A 23,370-nucleotide genomic window follows, 5' to 3' on the forward strand; every position below is an offset into this window, starting at 1 on the left:
CATGTGACATGAAACAGGACATCAGTTTAGAGAGCATCTTGATAGCAAATAAACTAGTTCAGATGCTGGTCTTAAAACATTAATAAATATTAGGCAAAAAGAAAGAGATTAAAAACATTATAGTGATACATACTGGCCCAACATTTCTCCATAATTTCAACCCAATAACTACAGTATGTGGGATAAGACATGACAGCCAGACAATGGAGAAGAGCTGGAGGAATGGAGTGAATTGAAAAACTGATGATACAATCCAGTAGAGAAGAAGCTGTTTTGATCATTTATTTGCTTTCTGGTATTATGCCAAATCTTAGAGGTTAGAAAGCACATACAAGTTAGAATGTAAATACGTTGGTTACTTTTGTTACGATCTTTGTTTTTTATGATAACATCAGTTGTTTTCAGGAAAGCACTACAGCAGTGTGGCTCAGATTTACAAGTTAATTATTTCTACAACGGAAAGTTGGTGATTTGGAACCATTCACTGAAATAAGTGCTTGAATGCCGAACTTTTTTTTGGTTTAATTTTCAGCTATCACCTTTGTACAATCCTGTCTCCAGGAGGTAGGTGCAGGCCACAGGACTGGGGGAAGCAGATACATGATAAACCACTTAAATAACATCCGTAGTAAGAATATGATAATAATACGTTATAACAAGATGATGGTAATTCAAAACCATTTTGTACAACAGAAAATAAATAAAGAAATATGAGGTACAGTACCAAAAACAAGAGTAGTAAAAATCAGGAATTGTAGTAAATTAAAATAAATCATTAACAATATTAGCATGAGTAATTATCATAACAGCACATAATACATGTATAGATTGAAACAACAATGCTAATCATAACAATTGTAAGAACTTCACAGTAGTTATTTTCTCATTAGAATTCCATTGTGTGCAGTTCCCTGTTCCACAAAATCACTGTTCTTTCAATATTCAGTCAATACATAACCCATAACACGCTAGGACACATTGTCTCTTAAATAACACAGCAGAAATTTTACATTTATTACATTTATTTATTTATCCTCATGAATTTTCACTTAGTTCCCATTAACCCATCAATTTTGCTTGTATTTTTTATATATCAGGGAAACAACCCCTGCAACGGTTGGGCACTAAGTTCACAGAGAAATTGACAGCTTTTCCACTACCACACGCAGATGTGAGGCAATTCAGAAGACCTGGTCATATAATAATAATTGCTTACACTTATATAGCGCTTTTCTGGACACTCCACTCAAAGCACTTTACAGGTAATGGGGTCTCCCCTCCACCACCAGCAATGTGCAGCATCCACCTGGATGATGCGACGGCAGCCATTGTGTGCCATTGTGTACCACACAATAGCTATCAGTGGGGAGGAGAGCAGAGTAATGAAGCCAATTCATAGAGGGGGCTTATTAGGAGGCCATGATTGGTAAGGGCCAATGGGAAATTTGGCCAGGACGCCGGGGTTACACCCCTACTCTTTTCGAGAAATGCCCTGGGATTTTTAATGACCACAGAGAGTCAGGACCTCGGTTTTACGTCTCATCCAAAGGATGGTGCCCGTTTACAGTATAGTGTCCCCGTCACTATTTAGGGGCATTAGGACCCATGTGGACTGCAGGGTGAACACCTGCTGCTGGCCCCACTAACACCTCTTCCAGCAGCAACCTTAGTTTTTTCCAGGAGGTCTCCCATCCAGGTACTGACCAGGCTCACACTTGCATAGCTTCAGTGGGTTGCCAGATGTGAGTTGCAGGCTGATATGGCTACTGGACACTTGAGACTGGACTTAATGTTTTGCTCCATTTACAATCAACTTGAATTGCAAAGTAACTGCAGATGAATGACACACTTAAAAAATTAATGTCATGTTAGCAGACGTCAGCCCTGAAAAGTAATGTTTTACATTAATTTAAATAGGAACTGTCAATAATGTATTTACCCTTTTAGACCCAGCAATTTAAGTATTTAAGTATTACAATTTAAGCATTACACTCCAAACACTGAGGCAGTCTGAACAGAGACAAAGCTTTACATACCTTTAGCATCAATGCATCTACTGTACATCTTTTTCTACTGAGTCTGAAGCAACAACAGGGCTTGCGTGTCAGCAGCAAGACAAATGCAAAAGGACAGGATTCATCGCCACAGAATGAACAGCAGATCCTTCAGATGATTCCATCCCATTCAAATATAGCAGCTCATCATTTGCAGGTCAAGTCCTATGGGATCACAATTGGACAATAACATAGCCTGGATATGAACAAGAACATGGTAGACTATAACTCATTCTGAACTGTCAGTGGAGGCTTTTACACCATGAATGGATTGAAACTCAACTTAAAATCAAGGGGTCATTTGTTTGAAGAGCTGTAAATATTCTAAAAAAAAACACTACTTGTGTAAATGAACTGCACTCTTCCATTACAAGAAGAACATAGAATGTGTACAGATTTCAATTTTCTCTAATCATTTCCTCTGGTCAGTCACTCATTTAGAATTAAATTCTTACTAAAGAACTGTCACTGAATAGAAGACAGAGATTTGATTGCCCTTGTTACATGTACTTTATACACTGAGAATATTTGCCCATGCTGAATGAATGGAAGATGGAAATGAGCAGTTTCAAGGCTACAAAACAATTCAAGCACCTTGTAAAATAAATAAAAAGATTAAAAGCCATCTAACAAGGGAATTTTAACTCTTTTTTTACGAAAGCAAGGATGTGGAAAAAGACAGGAAGGTTTTAGCTCATTATTAATACACTTGAACATCCTAAATCAGGTCAGTTTGGCCATGATCCATCTTTCTCCTTGAGAGGAGTGTCTAGTTTCCAACTTCAGGCTCTCCAACAAAGAATGAACTCAAAACCTCTGGTTCATAGCCACTTGTAAAGAGGCTTTGTGCCAGTGATCTCTGCCATCGCCCAGCAGTTATCTGGACTGAAGTATTGGAGGACAAACAAACTGAAAGACCTACAATTCCCAGATCACGGTCCAGACTCCATCCCCTCTCCCACCCCACAGCGGAGGAGGACGGACGAGGAGTTGTGCTTTGTGCCATCCTCAGTGTCTGTTTTGTGTTGCATCGTTTCCAGACACACACCTTTGAGTCTGCGAACTCCAAGAAAAACAAAAAGGAAAACCTTACTAAATACTCCATTGTTCTTCTTCCCCATATCCTCTCCAAGAAACACAACTGGTTGTGGAATTATCTTTTTGGAAGTCGCTTCACCCGTTGCTAAAAGAGTGGGTAATTGAACAGGGGCTAGGCAGGCAGAAGTGGGACACAGCCTACCCCTACACCCCCCTCATGGCATACCATGGGTGCCATGAAGGTCCAGCGGTTGGTTTCAGGGTCATACATCTCCACAGAGTTCAAGTTGGACTGACCATCATAGCCGCCCACTGCGTACAGCCGCCCACAGTTCGCCACCAATGAGACCCTGCTCCGTCGTGTGTTCATGGCCACCAGATGGCTCCACTGGTCTGCGATTGAGCTGTACACCTCTGCCACACTAAGGAACCCTGAGCCGTCATACCCCCCAGCAACATAGAGCTTGCTCCCGAGAGCTGCTGCGCCGTGGCGACACCTCTTATTCATCATCCCTGACACCGGGTGCCAGGAGGCTGTGTGCTGGTTGTAGTATTCCACCTACAGGCAACAAAAGGGAATTATGAGAAGGAGTTATACTGAAACAGAGACAATCTGTCTACTGTCTTATCTTACTTTCATTTGGCTATCTTAACTTTTTCAAAATAGAAATTCCCGATCGTCACAAGATTTTGTCTCAACCTCCTTTATCTAAGTTTTACCAAGGATTTCACTACATTTTCCATAAGGTCAGGGATGAGAACCACAAGAAATGGGGATAGTAATTGGCAAGGTTAAATTTAGGGTTACAAATAGTACTACAGATACAGTTAGTTAAGGGTAGACTTAAGGTGAGGGTTTAAAACGAGGTTTAGAGTAAAAATTAGGATTAAGATAAGCACTAGCCCCTAACCCAGTCACAGTCCAAGATCTAAAATTAGCCTAGCTTGTGTATTAATCTTAAACCTGAATTTAAACTAAAGTAAAAAGGTGAGAGGTTAAACTAATAGGCTGAGAGGTTACTGTTTGGGTTAGTTTTGCTGCTAAGACTTTGGTTTGTGTTGCGGCTTTAGTTGTGGGTAGGATTAATGTTAGGTACAGTAATGTTTGTGGTAAAAGCTAGGGTTAGAGTGACGTTACAAGCCAATGGTTAAGCTAGTAAGGGTTAGGTCTAGCCTCAGTATTAGGTGCAGGGTTACCATGTATGGTTGGAATTAAGGCTAGAACTAAATATGATGTTAAGACTATTTTTTAATAGCATTAAAGGGGAACTATAATGCATCGAGTAAATAGCATTAAGCGGAGCGCTACATGCTTGTTGAACACCTGTGATTCTGCTGCAGAAGACCAACTCTTCAGAGTAATACTAACCGAGTTGAAGATCTGCAGCCCGTCATGTCCCCCAGAGACAAAGATCCGGCCCTCAAACACTGTGACCCCTGCTGCACTACGACTAGCGTTCATGGGGGTCGCCATTGTCCACCTGCAGGCACACAATGGTATGGTGATGGTAAATTAGAACCTGTTGTTATGTGATTATAAAAGATGTAAACTTTAGTGTGACAGTAAATGGCTCACACATCCCTGACCTACCCTAAGTCCTATTATTATTTGATCCTCTGATCATCTATCAGATCAGGAATGATGACAACCCTCTAGGTTGTATCCAGTATTTCACCTGTATGGTTATGATCAGAACTCCACAATTTAAAACACGTTGTATGACACCAATACCTACACCTACAAGACACAGATGACAGCAACACAGGGGCACTTAACTCATTAATCTGAATTTAACAGATTACACATAGGAGTAATGATGCTATCATATTAAACACAATACTTTTCAGTCATGTGACTTACTTCTGTTTTTACATAAAAGAATTAGAGATACTACTTCCTAAAAATGGTTAATTATACACAAATGTCTATTTTGTCATTCTTTGTGCATTTATAACTATTATCATTAAAAATAAAACTAAGATCCATAGCTTCACTATGATTGTGAAGTACGTGCTGCCAGTTATACTTAAACAGGAGAACAGGAATAAAAAAAAGTAAAAAGTTAAAAAAATATAAGGGTAATGACATGGAATGTCCATACTTGTCTGCCTCTGGAGAGTAGCACTCAACGGAGTTGAGGGAAGATTTGCCATCGTAGCCTCCACATACATAGATCTGCCCATCCACTACCACTGTGCCCATCGCACTGGGGAGAGAGGGGATGGGACAGCTGATGCAAACTGCACGCTATTATAGTGTAGGAATGTCCCCTCACACAGCACTACACTGCTACCAGTCACCATGGTAATGAAAGCCAGACAGTTACTGAAACCATCAGACCACTATTAAGCCATTCCCTGTGGGTATTTATGTCCAGCAGTTACAACATCCCTTACTCAGTCACTGAGTTATTTCTCGAGTCTAAATATAAAATAATTTAGACATCTCTGATTATCTAAAACTATCTTACATGTTCAACAATATAAGAACCCATCTAATATCAGTAAATTACTGGTACAAACTGATTGCATTAATTCACGGATTTGCTAGTCTAGGTTTATGTTTCTATTATATTTACCTGTTTCTGCGCTTAGTTCTTGCACTCAAAAACACTTTCCTTCATGTGTAATGTTCCAGTTCGTTCAGCACAGAGCCTGCTCTTTTATATCTGTCTGAACAGCCCTTGAAAGGTGTTCAGTTTATGACGCAGAGACACAAATGGGAATGATAATGTATTAAACACTCCCACAGTTAGCTGTTATTTCCTTCTGTGGAGTTCCAATTGCTTCCATCTCAGTTAACTCACTTAAACATGTAATTTCTGAAATGCATTAACTGGTACAGATCTGATGCTGATAACAAATCCTCTTCAACTTTTTTAAGAGGTGAGAGCAAATTTTAAAAATATACGTTAAAAAGAAATCTGAACTAAATTAGCCAATTATTATAACCAAAGCTATTTAACAAAAGCAGGATAAATACTTTTTGTACCTCAACGGATTTTTCAAATAACATTTCGGTGTTTTATGTTTTTATCAAACAAGTGCTACATAAAGAGTACAGCACATCTATAGTCAGCCACTTTCCAAAAATGCTTCTGCATCTTTCGCTTTTCAAAGACATAGACGGCTCTGCTGTTTCAAAGACAGATCTGTAAAAGTGAAATATTAAACAGTTTTCCTTTGTCCTCAGCAAAACAGAACTGCAGTAAATTCTTATTTGTTTTCCCAAATTGGTATAGAGTGGTTGGTTTGTTCTATATTCCTCGTTTGATGAACACCTGGGAGGAATTCAGAAGCCTCAGTTTACAGTCTAGAATTTTCCCTCTTGTCTCACATTCTCACTTGCCCTTACCTGCGCTTGCTGTTCATGCTGGCCACCTGTGTCCAGATGTCAGTCTCTGGGTTGTACACCTCTACCGTGCTGAGCCGGGATTGCCCATCATACCCTCCAATTGCGTAGAGAAGCCCGTTCACCACAGCCACGCCCACCCGGCTGCGTGCGGTCGTCATTGGCTGACATCGCTCCCAGCAGTTGCCAATGGGGTCAAACATTTCCACCACGTTCAGGGAGTCACCTGCATAGAAATTTGCTGCTTCTCTTAGTACGCAAAAAGCCAAAATCTGATCAAGAATCTGGGTCTACAACTGTACTGCTAGGTCACCGTAAAACACAAGTCTCAGTCATTCTAAATAATGATTTAATTCTGTGATATCATGTTGCATTCTTCATCCACAAGAATCCAGAAATGCTTTGCATGTGAGAAGGAACACACTATTGCCACTTCTAAAATGCAACACCCATGAGTTGGATACATACAGTGCTTATAAGTCTACACACACTTTTCCAGAGTAACACATTATGTGGCCTTATACCGTCTGAAATAAAAAAAACATAAAATGAGAATTTATTTTACTTTTATTTACACATTTTAACACACAACCTCTAAGTGAAACAAGTGTTCAATTATTCTGAAAAGTAAATACAAATGAAAAACAAGAAAAATAGGCTGGAAAAGTATACAGACCCCTTAATCCTGAAGCTTTCATGAATCTTTTGCAGCATTGTGTAACAGGCTTGTTCTGTACCTTGAAGTTTATTAGCAGTTTACTACAGATTTAGTTTAGTTATCTGAGAATTTACTATGTTCCATTATATATATACATGGAGTGCTATGACTAACTTTAAAGGAGCTGTGCAGTAATGTTTTTTATCGCTTGGTTTAGTCATTACTTTTCATATCTTAGAAGCTGAGCTCTGGTATAACATCAGTAGCTGGTCCACCTAGTGATCTTAACAGCTCATCAACTTTAAAATATTTCTGTATACATTTACTGTTAACAATTACTTAAAAAGGAGTGTAATGGTGAATTAAAATGGTTAGCATTGCTGCCTCGCAGTGCTGGGGCTGGGTTCAATTCCTGACCTGGGGTGCGTGGAGATTTGTATGTTCTCCTCATGTTTGTGTGGGTTTTCCCGGGGTGCTCTGGTTTCCTCCCACAATCCAAAGACACACTGGCTTCTGAGAAAACTGGCCCAGGAGTGAGTGTGTGTTCGTGTGTGCCCTGTCTAGGCTGTATCCTGCCATGTGCCGGTTGTTTGTCAGGGTAGGATCAGGCTCCCTCACAACTCTCAGCTGAATAAAGCAATTACAAAATGGATGTATGAAACAACACCAATTCGACACCAATGTTGCAGAGTCAAACAGTTACAAGATCTTGCCAGACCAATGCTTTTCAGCTTTTCACTGGGTCAATTAATATTAATCAATGTGCACAGAAAAACCAGCTGCAGCTGGATGTAAATGTAGTCTGTATCTACAGTGCATGCCGAGGTTGAAGGTGGACTAGCAAGGCAAGGTACCTGCAGAGTTTAGTCCCCCTACTGCATAGATGAGCCCTGCGATGGTGGTGCAGCAGCGCTGGCGGGTTTTGAAGGCTGGGAGGTGTGGTCTTCGCTCAGGCATCAGATGATAGTCCTTTGCTTCATCAACCAGATCCCTGACAGGAAAGCAGGATGCAAGGCTCAGAGAGGTACACATAGTGACTCTGCAACAGCCTGACACTACACCACAGACAGCCTGACACCAAAACATGCTTTCACCACAGACACCCAACACAGAAACATTCACCACAGACACCCGACACAGAAACATTCACCACAGACAGCAAGACAGAACACACACCGACACACGCTTTCACCAGTTTCAGTGTCAGGCTGGCGGTGGTGAAAGCGTGACACCAAAACACACAATGAAACACGCTTTCACCACTGTCGGCCTGACACCAAAACACACACTGACACACACTTTCACCACAGTCAGCCTGACACCGAAACACACACTGACACACGCTTTCACCACAGTCAGCCTGACACACGCTTTCACCATAGACAGCCTGACACCGAAACAGACTGACACCAAAACCCTGCAACTCACAACTGGCAACCCCCTGAAGCTAAGTAGGTGTGAGCCTGGTCAGTACCTGGATGGGAGAACTCCTGGGAAAAACTAAGATTGCTGCTGGAAGAGGTGTTAGTGGGGCCAGCAGGGGGCGCCCACCCTGCGGTCCATGTGGGTCCTAATACCCCAGTATAGTGACAGGGACACTATACTGTAAACAGGCGCCGTCCTTCGGATTAGACATAAAACCGAGATCCTGACTCTCTGTGGTCATTAATAATCCCAGGGCATTTCTCGAAAAGAGTAGGGGTGTAACCCTGGCGTCCTGGCCAAATTTCCCATTGGCCCTTACCAATCATGGCCTCCTAATAATCTCTCTCTATGAATTGGCTACAGTACTCTGCTCTCCTCCCCACTGATAGCTGATGTGTAGTGAGCACTATGGCTGCTGTTGCATCATCCAGGTTAATGCTGCACATTGGTGGTGGTGGAGGGGAGTCCCCATTACCTGTAAAGCGCTTTGCGTGGAGTGTCCAGAAAAGCGCTATATAAGTGTAAGCAATTATTATTATTATTATTATTATTATTATTATTATTATTAAAACACACACTGACACATGCTTTCACCAGAGTCGGCCTGACATCAAAATACACACTGACACACGCTTTCACCACAGTCAGCCTGACACCGAAACACACACTGACACACGCTTGCACCAGAGACAACCGACACCCAAACACACACTGACACACACTTTCACCTCAGTTATCCTGTGTACAGAAAAGGTAAGAATCCCCATCCCCCAGAGCATACCTGTACACTCCTGCTGTTTTGTGTGCCTGTCAAGGTCTCAGTTCCACAGTTGAACCATTAATTGACTTAATAATAGTACTGATTTAAATACTTTGACTGTTAAACATGTTAGAGGCTGCCTTTTTACTACTGCAGTTCATAAGTAAAATAAAATCTCAAACATTGCTGTCAAAAAATCTTGCAAATCAAGCAACTTGTTAGTTCAGCTAAGGCTTCAATTAGGTAATTGATCTTGGCTTCAAACAAGGAGCATCAGGTGTGCGAACCCGTGTTTTAGAGAACAGTTTGAAACACACACCATGCATTACAAGGTAAGGCAAGCCACTATTCCATTTTGGGTTTTGAAGATGGGGAGACATTTCTTAGGTTAAATGGCAAAATAATTTGGGCAAGAGTTTCTGCTGCAGTTTTGTTACTGTCATGCATATGGAGATATGTACCTTGCTAATAAATTATCAGACTTGCTGCGTAGTTAAAAGAAAAAAATAATATTAAGTATATCACCATAACATTTTTGGATCAGAATTTTTCTGAACTGTCTATCTAATCGCTCACAGGCTGACAGTTCCTGTAATTACCCTTCTGCCCCACCTCACCTGCACTTGTGGCTGCAGCGCACCAGCTCGTCCTGCTGCACCCGGTCTGACAGGAATTGCGGCCGGCAAAGCGGGAGCCGGGTTTTGGACAGGAGCTCAGGCAGCTGCGACACTCTCTCCTCGCGCTGGTGTCGCACCCAGGCCAGTACCGCCTCAAACACCTGGTGTGACAGCAGGAGGTCAGCACTGGGCCACTGGCCAATTTACTTACACCTTGTAACAGACAAACTCCAAGGGAAAGACATTCTGAATAGTAATTACAAATGAAAACCAAGGAAAATGGGTCAGAAAAGTGTAGATTCCCCTTAATCCTGAAGCTTTCATGCTGCAGTTGCTGCATTGAGTTACAGGCTTATTCTAAACCTTACAGTTTGTTAGTGTTTTACTAAAGGTTGGGTTTGGTTATCTGGTTATCTTGACAAAATCCATTACATATAATGGAGTGCTATGACTAACTGTGAAGGAGCCTGTGCAGTAATGTTTTAAAATCTTGCATGGTTTAGTCATTACTTTTTAACTATATCTTAAAAGCTGAGCTCTGGTGTTACATCATAAGCTGGTCCAGCCAGTGATCTTAACAGCTCATCAACTTTAAAATTGCTTTTTATACATTTACTGTTAACAATTACTTAAAAAGGGGTGTAATGGTGGAGCAGTGATTAGCATTGAAACGTGGCATGAAATCTGGGTTCATTTCCAGACCTGGGGTGTGTGGAGATTCTATGTTCTCCTCATGTTTGTGTGGGCTTTTCTGGGGGATCTGGCTTCTTCCCACCGTCCAAAGACATATTGGGTTTTGGGAAAACTGGCCTAAGAGTCAGTGTGTGTCTGTGTGTCTGCCCTCACACAGAGCTCAGAGCACTGTCAAGGTCTCATCTTTTACATCCTCCAGACAACAAGGGCAAGCAACAAAAAGACAAAGAAATGTTAGGACACATAGTTGAAAGTGTGGAACTTAAAACAAGGGATGTTGTGTTAAAATTGTACAATGCACTAATCTTGCCTCTTGTATAATATTGTGTAGAATATTGGTCTGCATGTTATAGAATATTGCAATAGAAAGATACTGTTGCTCTGGAATCAGTCCAGAAAATAGCAACAAGATACTACTGTAAATTCCAGGACATAAGGGAATGTCCCACACTGACAGGCCAAAGAAACTCAACCTTTTTAGAGAAGATTACGAGGGGATATGATTCAAGTATATGTATAACCTGAAAGCCAGGTGAGTTTCTTCAGAATGAACAATGAAACTCAAAGAAAGGGACAGAAATGGAAACTACATTAAATACATTAAACCTGAGAACAGGAGGCACTTCGTTACACAAAGGGATGTCAGAACATAGAACGAGCTTACCAGCCATGTTGCTGAAACTGATACCGTTGCTTCTTTGAAGAAATAGCTGTATGTAATCTTTGGAAGTTACTACTGTAACTACCAAATGGGATAGAAAAATAAAGGGCCTCAACTCATTTGTAACTGTCCTTCGGTTCGGTCAGTCAATGTATAGAGATTTTTGGACGCATTTTACAGCTTATTCGGTCAGGTTGGACAGTTTGTGCAATGCATACTTCTTGTTCCACTATATACACCAAATTGTTCTCCAGCTGTTTCCGTTTCCAGTCTCATGCTGTAATGCAGACTGTGCATGGGTGATGAGGTAAAATCTTTTAATTGCTTCAGCTTACCAATCAATTTCTTGGGAATAAGGGATTTCAGGTTTTCAATAAAGATGGAATGGATTTCATGGAGTTCTCCTGCAGGACTGGAAAACAACCAAGGCTAATTCAGGAATAGGTACTAGAATCATGAAGCGTTGCATGGAAGCTCATGCTTACACAAGGGCTGTGGAAGTATGAAACAAGCTACCCAGCCATGTTGTCAAAGCTGATGCTCTGTCTTCTTTAAACAATGTCAGATTATTAATAATGTTACAGCTATAGGCGACTAGAAACTGTCTCTAAGAGTCTAGATAAACTGCAGCACCTGGCAGTGCAAACATTTACAACTTTAAAGCAGAGGGGGTGTTTGCTGAGATACAGTATAAGGGGTCCAGAGTCTGTGATCAAAGCAATCATAAAGTTTACCTTAGTTAATTAAGTTCTGGGTAGATTACTGAATGCCCATCAACAGTTCAGAAAGACATCATATAAGATCAGATCAAGAGAGAAAAAGAGACCACAAGAGAGAGTGGAAACAGGAGGACACAGAGAAAAAAACATGTGCCAGGTGAGAGGTCCTTGTTCGAGATCCACAAAGACCCGATTGGAGCTAAATACTTGAACCTTGTTAAGAGATCTTGATATTCTGTAACTTGGAGTTCCTGAATGAAGAGTCCCTCAGTTTAAAACAGCCTGTTCTGCTTAGTGAATACATTTACAATAGGAAGAGAGGGTCTCATTCACTTTGTGGCATTCGGGTTTTCAGAGAGAGAGATTAATCGTAGGTTGTAATCTTTTTAGTTTAGAAGGCAGCTTATCTCTTCTTTTGGCCTCTGTAGGCATGATTCAACAGTTAAATACTTGGCAGCAGTCTGGGGTTTTCCAGGGTGGTCTAAACTTGTCTCTCTTTGGTTATGAGATAATCCTTAATGGTCTAACATTTATCAGCCAAAGCAGGAACTCTGTAACATTAAAATGAGCACTGGTAAAAACAGAGCAATATACATATACTTACGACATCGACTTCGAGAACCAAGCCCTCGAAATGTACTCATTTTTCATCAACAGAGGTTACCCCAGCAGTGTGATTGACAGGGCCCTTGCCCGAGCCAAAAACACCCCCCGGACCATCAACCCGATCAGGAACTCCCGCCGTAACAACCGCATTCCTTTGGTGCTTCCTTACCACCCTAACACACTTCCTATCCCCAGGACCATTAACCACAACTTTTCCATCCTACAGGATGATCCCTCCATTGGGGCCCTCTTTTCTGATCGCCCTATCATCTCATATCTCATACCACCTAATCTGCAGAACATCCTTGTTCACAGCTCCCTTGACCGCCCTCAACAACCATCCACACCAGGCACTTTCCCTTGCAAATTTCATTAATGTCCACCATGATATACAAGGCTGAGCTGCCTGATGAGGTTTTGCTGGTGGCAGCCAATGTTAGTATGGCAGGGTTCTGCATGTACCAAAGTAAACGAATGAGTGTTTGTCCTCCTCCTTCTTGAAACTTTCCCAGTCCAGCAGCAGAATGACTGACCTGCTCCTCTTCCTTCACGTTGAGCTCGTCTCGGCTCACCAGCTCCAGCACCTCCTCCGCTCCCAGCGCGAGGAACTCCTCGGACATGGACACCTCCACAAAGTGCTGATGGATGAAGCTGTTGGCAGCATCGTACAGCGTGGTGCACATCATCGTCTCCGCAAACTGCCGCACACCCAGACAGTTCTTCGGGTGCAGTCTGGAATGAGACGGTTGCAATTAGGGAGTGGTAGTTCAGGGGGTGTGTAGGAGTTGGGGGTTTGCGAAGAGATGAGTGGGGGAGGTTGTGAGGGGTTTACAGATATAAATAGAAAGGGAAGAGTGACATTGGGGGTTAGACAGAGATTAGGTTTATTTGCATGGAAAGTGGAAGTGGAAAATGAGGGTGTTCAAGAGGAAGTGGTGGGCAGGGCAGAACATGGCTCAGCTGGAAAAAGAACAGGAGCACCTTGTGCATACTGGCAACCACTGCTACAAATTAAGGTTTGGAAGTCAGTGTGTGAGGTGTGTAACTGCAAGAGAGAAAGGGTGTGGCGCAGTATGAGTGAGAGGTGACTTATGATGCCGTGGGGTGAGGTGTGGAAAGGCATGTTCTCTCCTGAGTGGAAGCTCACCTTTCTCTCAAGAAAGAGCAGCAAGCATCCTTGACATTCTGGAGCTGCAGGAAGCTGGCCCCAATGAGCAGAGACTGGACGTTCTGCTGATCTATTGCCACATGACCATTATAGGCAAAGTTTATTAGGGCTTCCAGAGCACTGTGAGAGACAGAGAAAGAAGGGGAAGAGGGGAAACATCACAGCAAAGTTCACAGTTTTTCCAATTACTCTACTCTTCCTATTTAATAGAGCTATTCATGTTTTTGTGTCATACTATTTCACAAGATGTATAATGAACTACCATGATGTTCCATATACATTTTTATTGGAGGGCTCAAAAACCAAGATTGTCCAATCCTGGTCCTGGAAGCTTGGTCTTCAGGTTTTTTTAAGATGTCTTTAAAGCAACAGCAACAGGGCCCAGTGAAGGTGTTAAAGTGGACCTAGTAAATAAGTAACCTGCTGGTTCAGTTCATTAAGAGCTAGGTTGGAATTAAAACCTGCAGAAACACCAATTCTCTAGGACCAGGACTGGAAACCCCCTAGTTTAAAGAGGATCACCAGTCTCATTGCTGAGTTACTATAAAAATAGTTTTTTCAGACCATGTAAGAAACTTCAGTACAATCATCACTGAGGTGAAAAAATAAGCAGCTGTGTTTGCTGTATCGACTCTGGAGTGTGGGGGATGCACTGTCACATTCCTGAGGCAGATATGACAGTGAAACCAGACCCCTCACACAGAGCACTAAAGTAACTCCTTTACTCAGGCCACACATGAGAGAACATATTTGGATTTTTTAAAATTGTTTCAAAATATTACTATGAAGCTGTGTCCAATATAAAAAATGCTAGTTTTTGTGTTTTTTAAATGAGAGCAGCTGCATGATTATTTCCATGACTGACTCAGAAGTCCTATGGCTCTATGAGTGGTATAAAGCGAGACTGGCCTGGACTTGTGAATAATTTTTTGCTCGAAGTGGGAACATTTTAGCACTAAAATAATTCTTTACAGAAAATAATTTATTAACAGAAGTATGGTTTAGTGAAGCATTTCTCAATAAGGCTTTGTAACACATATTCATAGTTATTAATATATTAATATTAAATTCTTATATAATGTATGGTTATATAATGGATAATATATTAAGATAATGCATAAAAAAGTCCATGACTATAGTAATGTCTTGGATCCCATTTATAAAGTCTACAATCATGATGCTTTCATTCTGGGAGTCCAGTCAACTTGATCTGTTAATAACAGATTTAGTCACTGACCTAATTTGTGTAAAGAGTTCATATACACTTATCAATATAATATCACATATATTTTGGTTTGATTTGATCTTTTATCACAATTTGCATTCTGAAGAACAAATTTTAATGACTCCTACTAGTAAAAGTGAACCTGTCATTTCAGAGGTTGTATACAGAAGGACCAAACCTCCTCATCAAAAGGGGACCTTTCCCATTGTGTTGATTATTTTTAATAAGGACCTGAATTCACTGCAAAGGAATGAATGCATACAGCATTCCATTGACATATTTTATGTTTTGATTTTTATTTTGCTGTTCTTGTAGACATTTAACTTTTCTCTCATTAAAGGTTTAGGTTTGAGCATTTAAGTTTCGATACAAACATTAAAATTTTTTAAAAGGGATATTTCATTTGAAATTCAACATGGGATATCACTGGAAGAGAGTGAATTGTTCAGCAAGGTGCTGTATTTATGATCTCAGAACACGCATCTCTAAATATTGCATTAAATAAGCGTGAAAATCAGCCTCACCCTCTGGGAATGTGTTAGAGAGCATTGTTTAGGTCTATACTCAGTATAACAGGAGACTGATCCATCAAAACACAAAACCAATATATTAATTTCAATGCTTCATAAGTATAGAATTGTATTTTAGTTCTGTATTTTATTAATTTCACACTGAGGTCTGTGCATAGACCAAGAAGATAACAAGGCCCTCCTGTTGTCTCACACACAACAGCCTCTACTAATTGTGAAACTCACAGTGTCTCAGACTACTGTGCAATAGCAGATCTTACTGTATGTCCCTGTACTAACTGAATGTTCTTCTCCTGAGTGGATATGAACCTGGGACATATGTTCATGAAGGGAGGAGTTGGCAGTGCCAGCCCTACCTGGGGTCCATGCCCTGCATCACAATCTCATCCTGCTTGCATTCCATCATGTCATTGGTGAACATGGCATGGAAGTAGGGGATGGAGGCGGCCAGTACAATCCTGTGAGCACTGAACTTGTTATCCCCAACCTGAACATAGAGGGAAAGAGAGAGTGAGTGTCAGTCCAGGAGCGTTATTCGTGTCCTAGCTTTGGACAAAAGGGCATAAAGCTGTCCTCCGAGATGCAAACTGCATTTCTGTAATGTCCCATTTCTTAATGTAATGATGTTCTTGGTCAGTAGGACACATATTTGGTGTTTGCTCTGTATTTGCAGCTTGTATTGCAAGTCCTGCTGTTACAGATGTTAGGCTAGACTACAGCTGTGTGTCATGTACTATGGTCAGAGTGCTTCCATCTGTGGACAATACAATTCAGAACACTTTTTTAAAAAGGCAGCACTTAGAATGCTCTACACTTATAACATGATCCATCCATCTATCCATTTTCTAACCTCTTCATCCAATTTAGGGTCGCAGGGGAGCTGGAGCCTATCCCGGGTAAGCAACAATTTATTTGAACTCTGTCTATTCTGTTTAATTATATTCTGTGGATCTAACAGCAGTACACCAGGCTTAAACAGTTTAATAGGTCATATGTGCAGTGAGCCATGTGTTCTACTTTGCTTTAGGAACTGACAGCAGACATGGGTTATAAATTAACACAAAATGACGAGAAATTCAGTACTGGCACTGCAGAGAAAGGGATTATCTGGGGTTAATGTCATTCTGTTGTGCAAGAATGACCTCAAACCAAAATTTAAACCAAGAGGAGACCCAAAATTAGCTATGGGTACCTGAATTAAAAAAATCAACTGGCTTGGAAGACCTTGAAACTTTGAGGTTTGTTGACAGAGCATCTGCTTTAAAATTGGACCATCTCTGTCATGGCCTTCAGTCCAAACTGAATTAGGGCAAAGTACATCATATTTTAACAGCAGTTCAATCTGAAACAAGTGTAATAAAAAAAAGATCCCAACAGATATTATTCTACTTTGAATGTATGAAACGGGAGTTGATTCAAAGGACTCAAAACTCTCATGTACTGTATGACTTTACATTTGCATGGTAAATGTATAAATAAAATGTATGAATGTTAGAATAGCCAGATTATTATTGATGCAGTGCAACAGTCTGGCTAACTATTAACAGTTTTGCATAGGAAAGTAGCTTTACCTCCGAGATGAAGAGTCAATACAAGAAGCTTCATGATCAGAGATGCAGAGGAATGACAATATGCCAATAACCTCCTCTGAAATGTCAATCATACTGGCAAGGCCAGTGGTGAGCAGATGTAGTGGAGCTAGTTTGGACACGGTGATGTCATTGCCCTCCCTGCGCACCTGGGCTGAGGGAGGTCTCCTTTAGCTTATTCGGCTGGTTCCCTGTCGTGTTATGCCGGAGACCCACGTTCGCGCCAAGGTGTTGCCAGACGAATCAGCAGGGAGGAGCGGTGAGGGCATGAGTCCGCGCGGAAGCACGATGGTCACACAACCAGTGAGAAAGCAGTTTGTGTGCAGTATATCCCCAGCCACAGAATTAACAAGAAATGACACAGTGTGCAATGACACAGTGGTTAGCATTGCAGTCTCACAGGGGTCCTGCTTTGATTGCAAATCTGGGGTGCTATCTGTGTGGAGTTTGTATGTTCTCCCCTTGTTCATGTGGGTTTCCTCCCACAGTCCACTGGTAGGTTAACTGGCTTCTGGAAAAATTTGCCCTTGGGTGAGTGCGCATGAGCGTGTGCATGTTTGTGTCTGTGTCTGCCTGCCCTATGATGGACTGGCTCCCCATCCACGGTGTTCCTGCCTTACACCTGCTGTTCCCCACCATTAGTAAAATATCTATTTCGAGAATATCTTGGGGAGAGCTTAGATTCTAATACACAAAACAAACAACACCACTTTAAAATATGCCAATATCTTTAACAAGGATATCAAAACATGCCTCCTATGTGAATAAAAACAGATCATGGTTTTCAGTATGAAAAATGAGGCAATCTCAGAATGAAAACATTGTAAAGCTTCGAACAAGTATGAGCATTAACACAACCATGGCAGCATCAGTGCATAAAGTTGATTAGCCTCTAGTCTAGATAAACCAGTTTTTCCAACCCCTGGTCCCACAGATACACTCTGCCTTCTCAGCTATTGCGCCAGCAAAGTTCCTAATCACAGGTAAATTGATTTCCGCTTTCTGATTGGGAAATATTTGTAAAATTGCCTTCAGCTCTTATAAAGTCAAAAGGGATTTGGGATTTGTATCAGCTCTGTTCCAATTTCTAAGTTTCATAACTGCCCTCATTCAGGTGTTGCCAAAAATGTAACATACTAGACATATGCCGAAGCAAACATTGCAGTGTCATTCCCACCTGCATCTGTTCATCATCAATTTAGCTAGTAAGAGCTCATAGTAAAAAATATTGGAATGCAGGTTGAAAGTTTAAAGTTCATGCTGAAGTTGTTTGAAAATATAGCCTTAACATAGAAACAAGTTAAATAAAAGTCTAAACAAGAAAGCAGATCAATTAAGTCATCAAACAGTAGCAGAGATTTACAGTTAAATTGGAATTAAAACTCGCAAAGAGACTTCAATGCTCATTGCTATAGCGAGGCATGATTTTATATTTAACTTTTCATGCATTAGGCTAATTTAAAACATCTTTTTATAATGGATGTTTATATACAGTAGATTTTTAATCAGCTCATTTTGGCAAGTGTAATTCAGGTGACAACAAACACTCAATACACAGCATTATTCTGAAATCACACAACATCAGTACTCTCTTATCTTAAGGATCAGTTAGCAAACCTGCTCACTAAAATGTAAATAATATTCTACTGATATAAGAGACCACTGATTTTGTCAGACTTGCATTTGCATTGTGCATCCTGCAGATACACGATCATGACTTGTGTGGGCTCCATTGTTGAGCCTCTAGTTATTTCAGACTGAAAGAATTTGAGGAATGAAAATTTGTTTTTTTTTTAAGATGGAGGAGTACAGAAAAGATGATAGTGTACAGGACAAAGACCAAATAACAATAACAGTGGACATGAGATTCTTATCTCATTTGAAACTGAAACATTATTACTTACTTTTCAGTCTTAGACAGCACAGGCTAAAGTTGAAGTGATTTTAAGAGTGCTACTTATGTCTCTGCAGACACCCTTCTCTATAGCAAGCATGTGCATATTTATGACATAGTCAAAACTGCACACCAGGGAACAACAGCATTACGGGATATGCTAAACAGGGAAACTCAGATATTACAATCCTCGAATGTTATACTAGAATAAATCATTCCTCAAAAACTGTCAACTAAAAACTTGTATAACCTAAACTAAGTTGTCATGACTCCCCATGTTATAATTTCCAATTGGTTCCAGAACTTAAAATTACCTCAAAAACCCAAACATCACTTTAATACAGCACAGAACAGTGCATAAGAATGAAAACTATAACATTCCTGGTTAATTACTTGAGTAACATCCTTAAAGTCATTAACCAAAGCACAAACAATAGGTAGAAAAACAATAAACTTTCCTGCCCATTTACAGTATGGAACAGCATTTACATTGGCAATATTTTAAATAAAATGGTCAACCGTGATATTCTCTCTCTTGACATTTTGTCTTATGCAGTGTTGAAAAATCTGGAATCCTGTCCTGCACGGTTACTGCAGCGCAGTAAATACAGTATACTTGTGCTGAAATCCCAAGGAGACCTAATGAATAGGTAGGTAAAGATATTCAAAAAGAAGGAACTAAAATAGTGACTCCATACAATGCAGACCGCTTATGTGAATCTTGTATTTCAAACTGCAGCCAAGGACTTTATAAAGATCCTAGATACAGTACCCTCCAAGGACACTGAAACTTGTACTTTTTTTATTCATCGGTGAGCTGGCTTTACAGAGGATGCCATATCTCTCTCAACAGTGTCAGCCACCTGTATACACTGTATGAACTGTGATTCCAGAAGGCATTTCAACCTTGTTTAATCCAGAAAAATTTAAACCAAAAATAAATGGTATAAACGAAACATTCTTGTATTGTAATTCCTTTTATTAGAGGGCTCAGCATGGGCGTAGATGACTTGAATCTCGGGGTCTGTTTTCTTTTTGCATATTCCCACAGCCAGAAAATGCCTTTGTTTTTTTTTAAGTGAGAAAGGTATCAGTGATTTCAGATATTAGGTTGAGGTCCGTTAAGTTCAACAGGCGTAATTTAGGTACCGTATTTTCTCATCTGCCATATCACATACCAGGGTTCTTATCTGATTGACTGGAACTGATATAAGTCCATATAGTTAACATAGGCTGTGCTGGAGTAAAAGACTTGAAGAGAATGGACCTGCCGCAGCTCCGCAATGGAAGGTAGGCCCTGCAAGCAAATAGTTTTTGTTGTTTTTTTTACCATATATTCCAATAAACATACTTAAATGATAATTTAAAATTAACACACAAAGCATGGATAGAAGGAACTTGTGAAATAGAAATCCCTCTCATGATTGTTACTGTATCACTGGCTGCAGAGATTCTAGGAGAAGGGACATTAGGTTGCTGAGTAGTATTAGAAAAGGCTTAAGTGCAGCAGCCTGATGGTCAGTAGTTAGTTGTGAATGTAGACCAAACTTTGTGAGAAAGAGGATTGCTTCTGCCTGGTCTTTAAGAAGCAGGAGCCAAGGCCACTGACATATCCAGTGTCCATTTACAAACATAATAACACAAAAGTGCATTTAGCTTGGATAAGATAGCAAAGGCTCTCTCCAACTTAAAGAGCTCAGGTTAATTGGAGCACTGCGGTTTCAGCACATCGCTGCTCTTGCTGTAGTAATCGGGATAAACAGAGAATGCTAACACAGACGTCAGGCGACGCAAGTCGCTTCTATCTGGACGCCTGGTAACCTGTGAAGCACCCTAAGAGGTAAACATGACATTACAAAACACTTTCACTCACTGCAAGGCCCCTGCAAGGCTATCGCCCGTGCAGCTTCAGTGCTCTTTACAGAGGGTGGATCACAGTACACCTCTAACAACTGTCATGGCGGAGGCTAGGCTCGGTCCTGCAGGCCTGCTAACTAGTGCAAGAAAGAATTGTCAAGTATTACCCACCCCCCCCACAACACTTCACACCATACTGTAGTTTACTGTGTCTCTACAGTGCTCAGCTGCACAAGACTTGCGGGGAGGGAACACACAGGGCCTTGTGCTGCCAGGTGTAGGGTATGATCCCCTCTTCACCACCAGTCACTGACCTGTTGTTCAAGCCCACTAAAGGTGCTTCACGTCTTTTAACAATGATGAACTAAAAATATGGTGCAGAATTTAATGACAGAAATAAAATATTTCCACTGACAAAGACACAGCTATATCAAAATCTGGGGAGATGTTTAAGTCCTACTAATACATTATTTTAAATTGCTGCCTTCAGTGTATTTCAATCCCACAACAAAAATATTTATAAAATTGATGGATAAACCTTAAGAGTTCCTTAATGGTTTTTATTTCCTATCACATGTTTACTGGATTTTATTTTACTTAATATATATTTAGATAATAGGAGTTATAACAGGAGCTACTTGTACAACTACAGTAGGATATTTTTAGACCTATGGGGATTTAACAGAATGCAGGTTCTGCTTTTTAAGATCGGCTGATTTTTGGGCTATCATTAATCTAATGAGTAAATGTCTTAGATACGCTTTTAATAAAATAAAATAACATAACAGTTGCATCTGAACAGTATTTCCTTCGTATCTCTTATCAATGTGCAACATTTGCCTTTACCTTTCTTACAGTTAGCTACCATCTGGCGCACAATGGCCATTTTTGGAGTTTAATACGATTTAAATAGTAATTTTCCATAATTATGAAAATTATGTTTAGAATGAAATAATATTAATGGAAATGGTGAAATATTCTAAATTTACTTTTTTATTACAGTCCCAACCCTAGTAGCGTAGCAAAACCTCAGGTCAATGAATGTTTAGGGCTGTTAGATACCAGCGCTTTTCGTTTCAGAGATATTCGTAATGTATTTAATTTCTCTATTTGTGTTCACAAAGAAACAAATCAATCAGACAGGAAAACAGTAACAATGCAGGACATATTTTCCGCTGTAACAGCTGTTTCCCGGTTGGCTTTAACCACCCCGGTTATATTTACATTTTGGGGATCTCTTCCGGGCTTTCGTCTACAATGACAACCAATTAATTTAGCCTGTGTCCAACCTGGAAAAGGGCATCTTAGTTTGGAACAAGGACGAAGAGCATCGGAGGCCCTTTTAAATCGAAGAATATAGGATAGAAACCCTCATCCACCCCAGCACCTCAACCAAGACAATACTCCCTCTTTAAAGGCAGTGGCAGCGAAAGGCACGGTGCCTCTCGGTGAACCTGCTGAACAACACGCGTCGGGTTGATTTGTACCTTGAGGGTGACGTCGCACAGTTTCCCCTGCCTCCGGATCTCTTCCATCACCGCGTAGCCCCGATTCGGAAGGTCGCTAACAGAGAAATGCATCAAATCATCTAGTTCCTCGAATATTAGATCTTCCATCTTCATTGAGAAAATAAAAACGACAGAAAAAAATCGGAAACGCGGATTGAGCCTGAGTAGCTGCCGTAGGGTTTAATATTACTGCTGTTGCGCGTCAGGGGTTGCGATATCATTGGGCAGTAGAGTTGAGACGGATTAAATGGTGGTTTGATTTGTCCTGGAGAGAATAATCTTAAAATTGGGATTAATTTTAGGGATTACATTGAACACCAGGAACCTAGATGGGCAATAAAACATAGTATATAAAAATCGAGTTTCCACACCAATTTAAAATACATTTAGAATGTTTATATGAAATCATTCAATTGGTTTTGTTATTAACGCTTACCATTCGAGTTGTCAAATTGTAATCAAAAATTTAAAAAGTTACCTTTTTCTGTTCGTCGCACTTCTGTACTTTGTCTTTTTCATTGCTTGAAAGAGTATGTGGTGGGCTTGTACTAATTTTTACACTTTGATAGATAACTCTACTAACAATTTATCTACATAATTTATGTATTTCATTTTTATGTGATTACAATACTATATTGTTTATAGTTATTATTTCATTTATAATAAAATGTTGATTTGGACAAATCAAGGCAATATCCAGTAAAAAATAATAGTATTCATAATCCTCTGTTTTTGGTGGAATGGTTTATTAGCATCCTATCACAAACTACAATAAACCTACAAAATAGAATACACAAGTGTTCTTACAATGAGGGGTACAGAAATCAGGCAAGTGTTAAAATTTACAGTCCTTTTGATAATTCTGTATATAATTCTGTATATAAAGAATATATAACTTCTGTATACATGCAGCACCTAATACACAAATATGGAATATGAAATAGCCGAATATAAATGTTAAAATATGAATAGACCATACTAAAGGCGTCGCTGGTCAGTTTAAAAGACTGATCCTT

The 23,370-nt window shown here is 40.3% G+C and overlaps 1 protein-coding gene and 1 long non-coding RNA gene across 3 annotated transcripts; both read right to left on the minus strand.

The window, feature by feature from the left end:
- Positions 1–257: 257 nt before the first annotated feature.
- klhl18 (kelch-like family member 18) lies at positions 258–22,521 on the minus strand. 2 transcript variants are annotated; one of them, XM_006634284.3, is made up of 10 exons: positions 22,334–22,521; positions 15,863–15,993; positions 13,731–13,871; positions 13,117–13,315; positions 9,905–10,065; positions 7,957–8,093; positions 6,448–6,670; positions 5,195–5,299; positions 4,462–4,573; positions 258–3,651 (listed from the first exon to the last, which is right to left on the minus strand). In XM_006634284.3, exons 1-10 carry the CDS (start codon positions 22,466–22,468, stop codon positions 3,265–3,267), a joined length of 1,731 nt encoding a protein of 576 aa, XP_006634347.1. In that variant the 5' UTR covers positions 22,469–22,521; the 3' UTR covers positions 258–3,264. The 2 variants fall into 2 exon arrangements, with proteins under 2 accessions (XP_006634347.1, XP_015209898.1); XM_015354412.2 differs by having other exon boundaries at positions 6,448–6,685.
- Positions 19,948–21,071, minus strand: LOC138239409 (uncharacterized). Its single transcript, XR_011189891.1, has 2 exons — positions 20,863–21,071; positions 19,948–20,286 (listed from the first exon to the last, which is right to left on the minus strand). It is a non-coding gene; the product is annotated as an uncharacterized lncRNA (long non-coding RNA).
- Positions 22,522–23,370: the final 849 nt, after the last annotated feature.

Source organism: Lepisosteus oculatus, chromosome 6 (assembly GCF_040954835.1).
Source record: "Lepisosteus oculatus isolate fLepOcu1 chromosome 6, fLepOcu1.hap2, whole genome shotgun sequence".
Taxonomy (NCBI): Eukaryota; Metazoa; Chordata; class Actinopteri; order Semionotiformes; family Lepisosteidae; genus Lepisosteus; species Lepisosteus oculatus.

What these genes read in the sequence shown, in the direction of transcription:
- klhl18 (XM_015354412.2), bottom strand. Translation starts at nt 22,468, where the DNA reads ATGAAGATGGAAGATCTAATATTCGAGGAACTAGATGATTTGATGCAT. An exon ending in TGTGCGACGTCACCCTCAAG is followed by an intron (nt 15,994 to 22,333) that starts GTACAAATCAAC and finishes CTCTATGTTCAG; the next exon opens with GTTGGGGATAACAAGTTCAG. An exon ending in AGCATGAACAGCAAGCGCAG is followed by an intron (nt 5,300 to 6,447) that starts GTAAGGGCAAGT and finishes CTCTCTCCCCAG; the next exon opens with TGCGATGGGCACAGTGGTAG.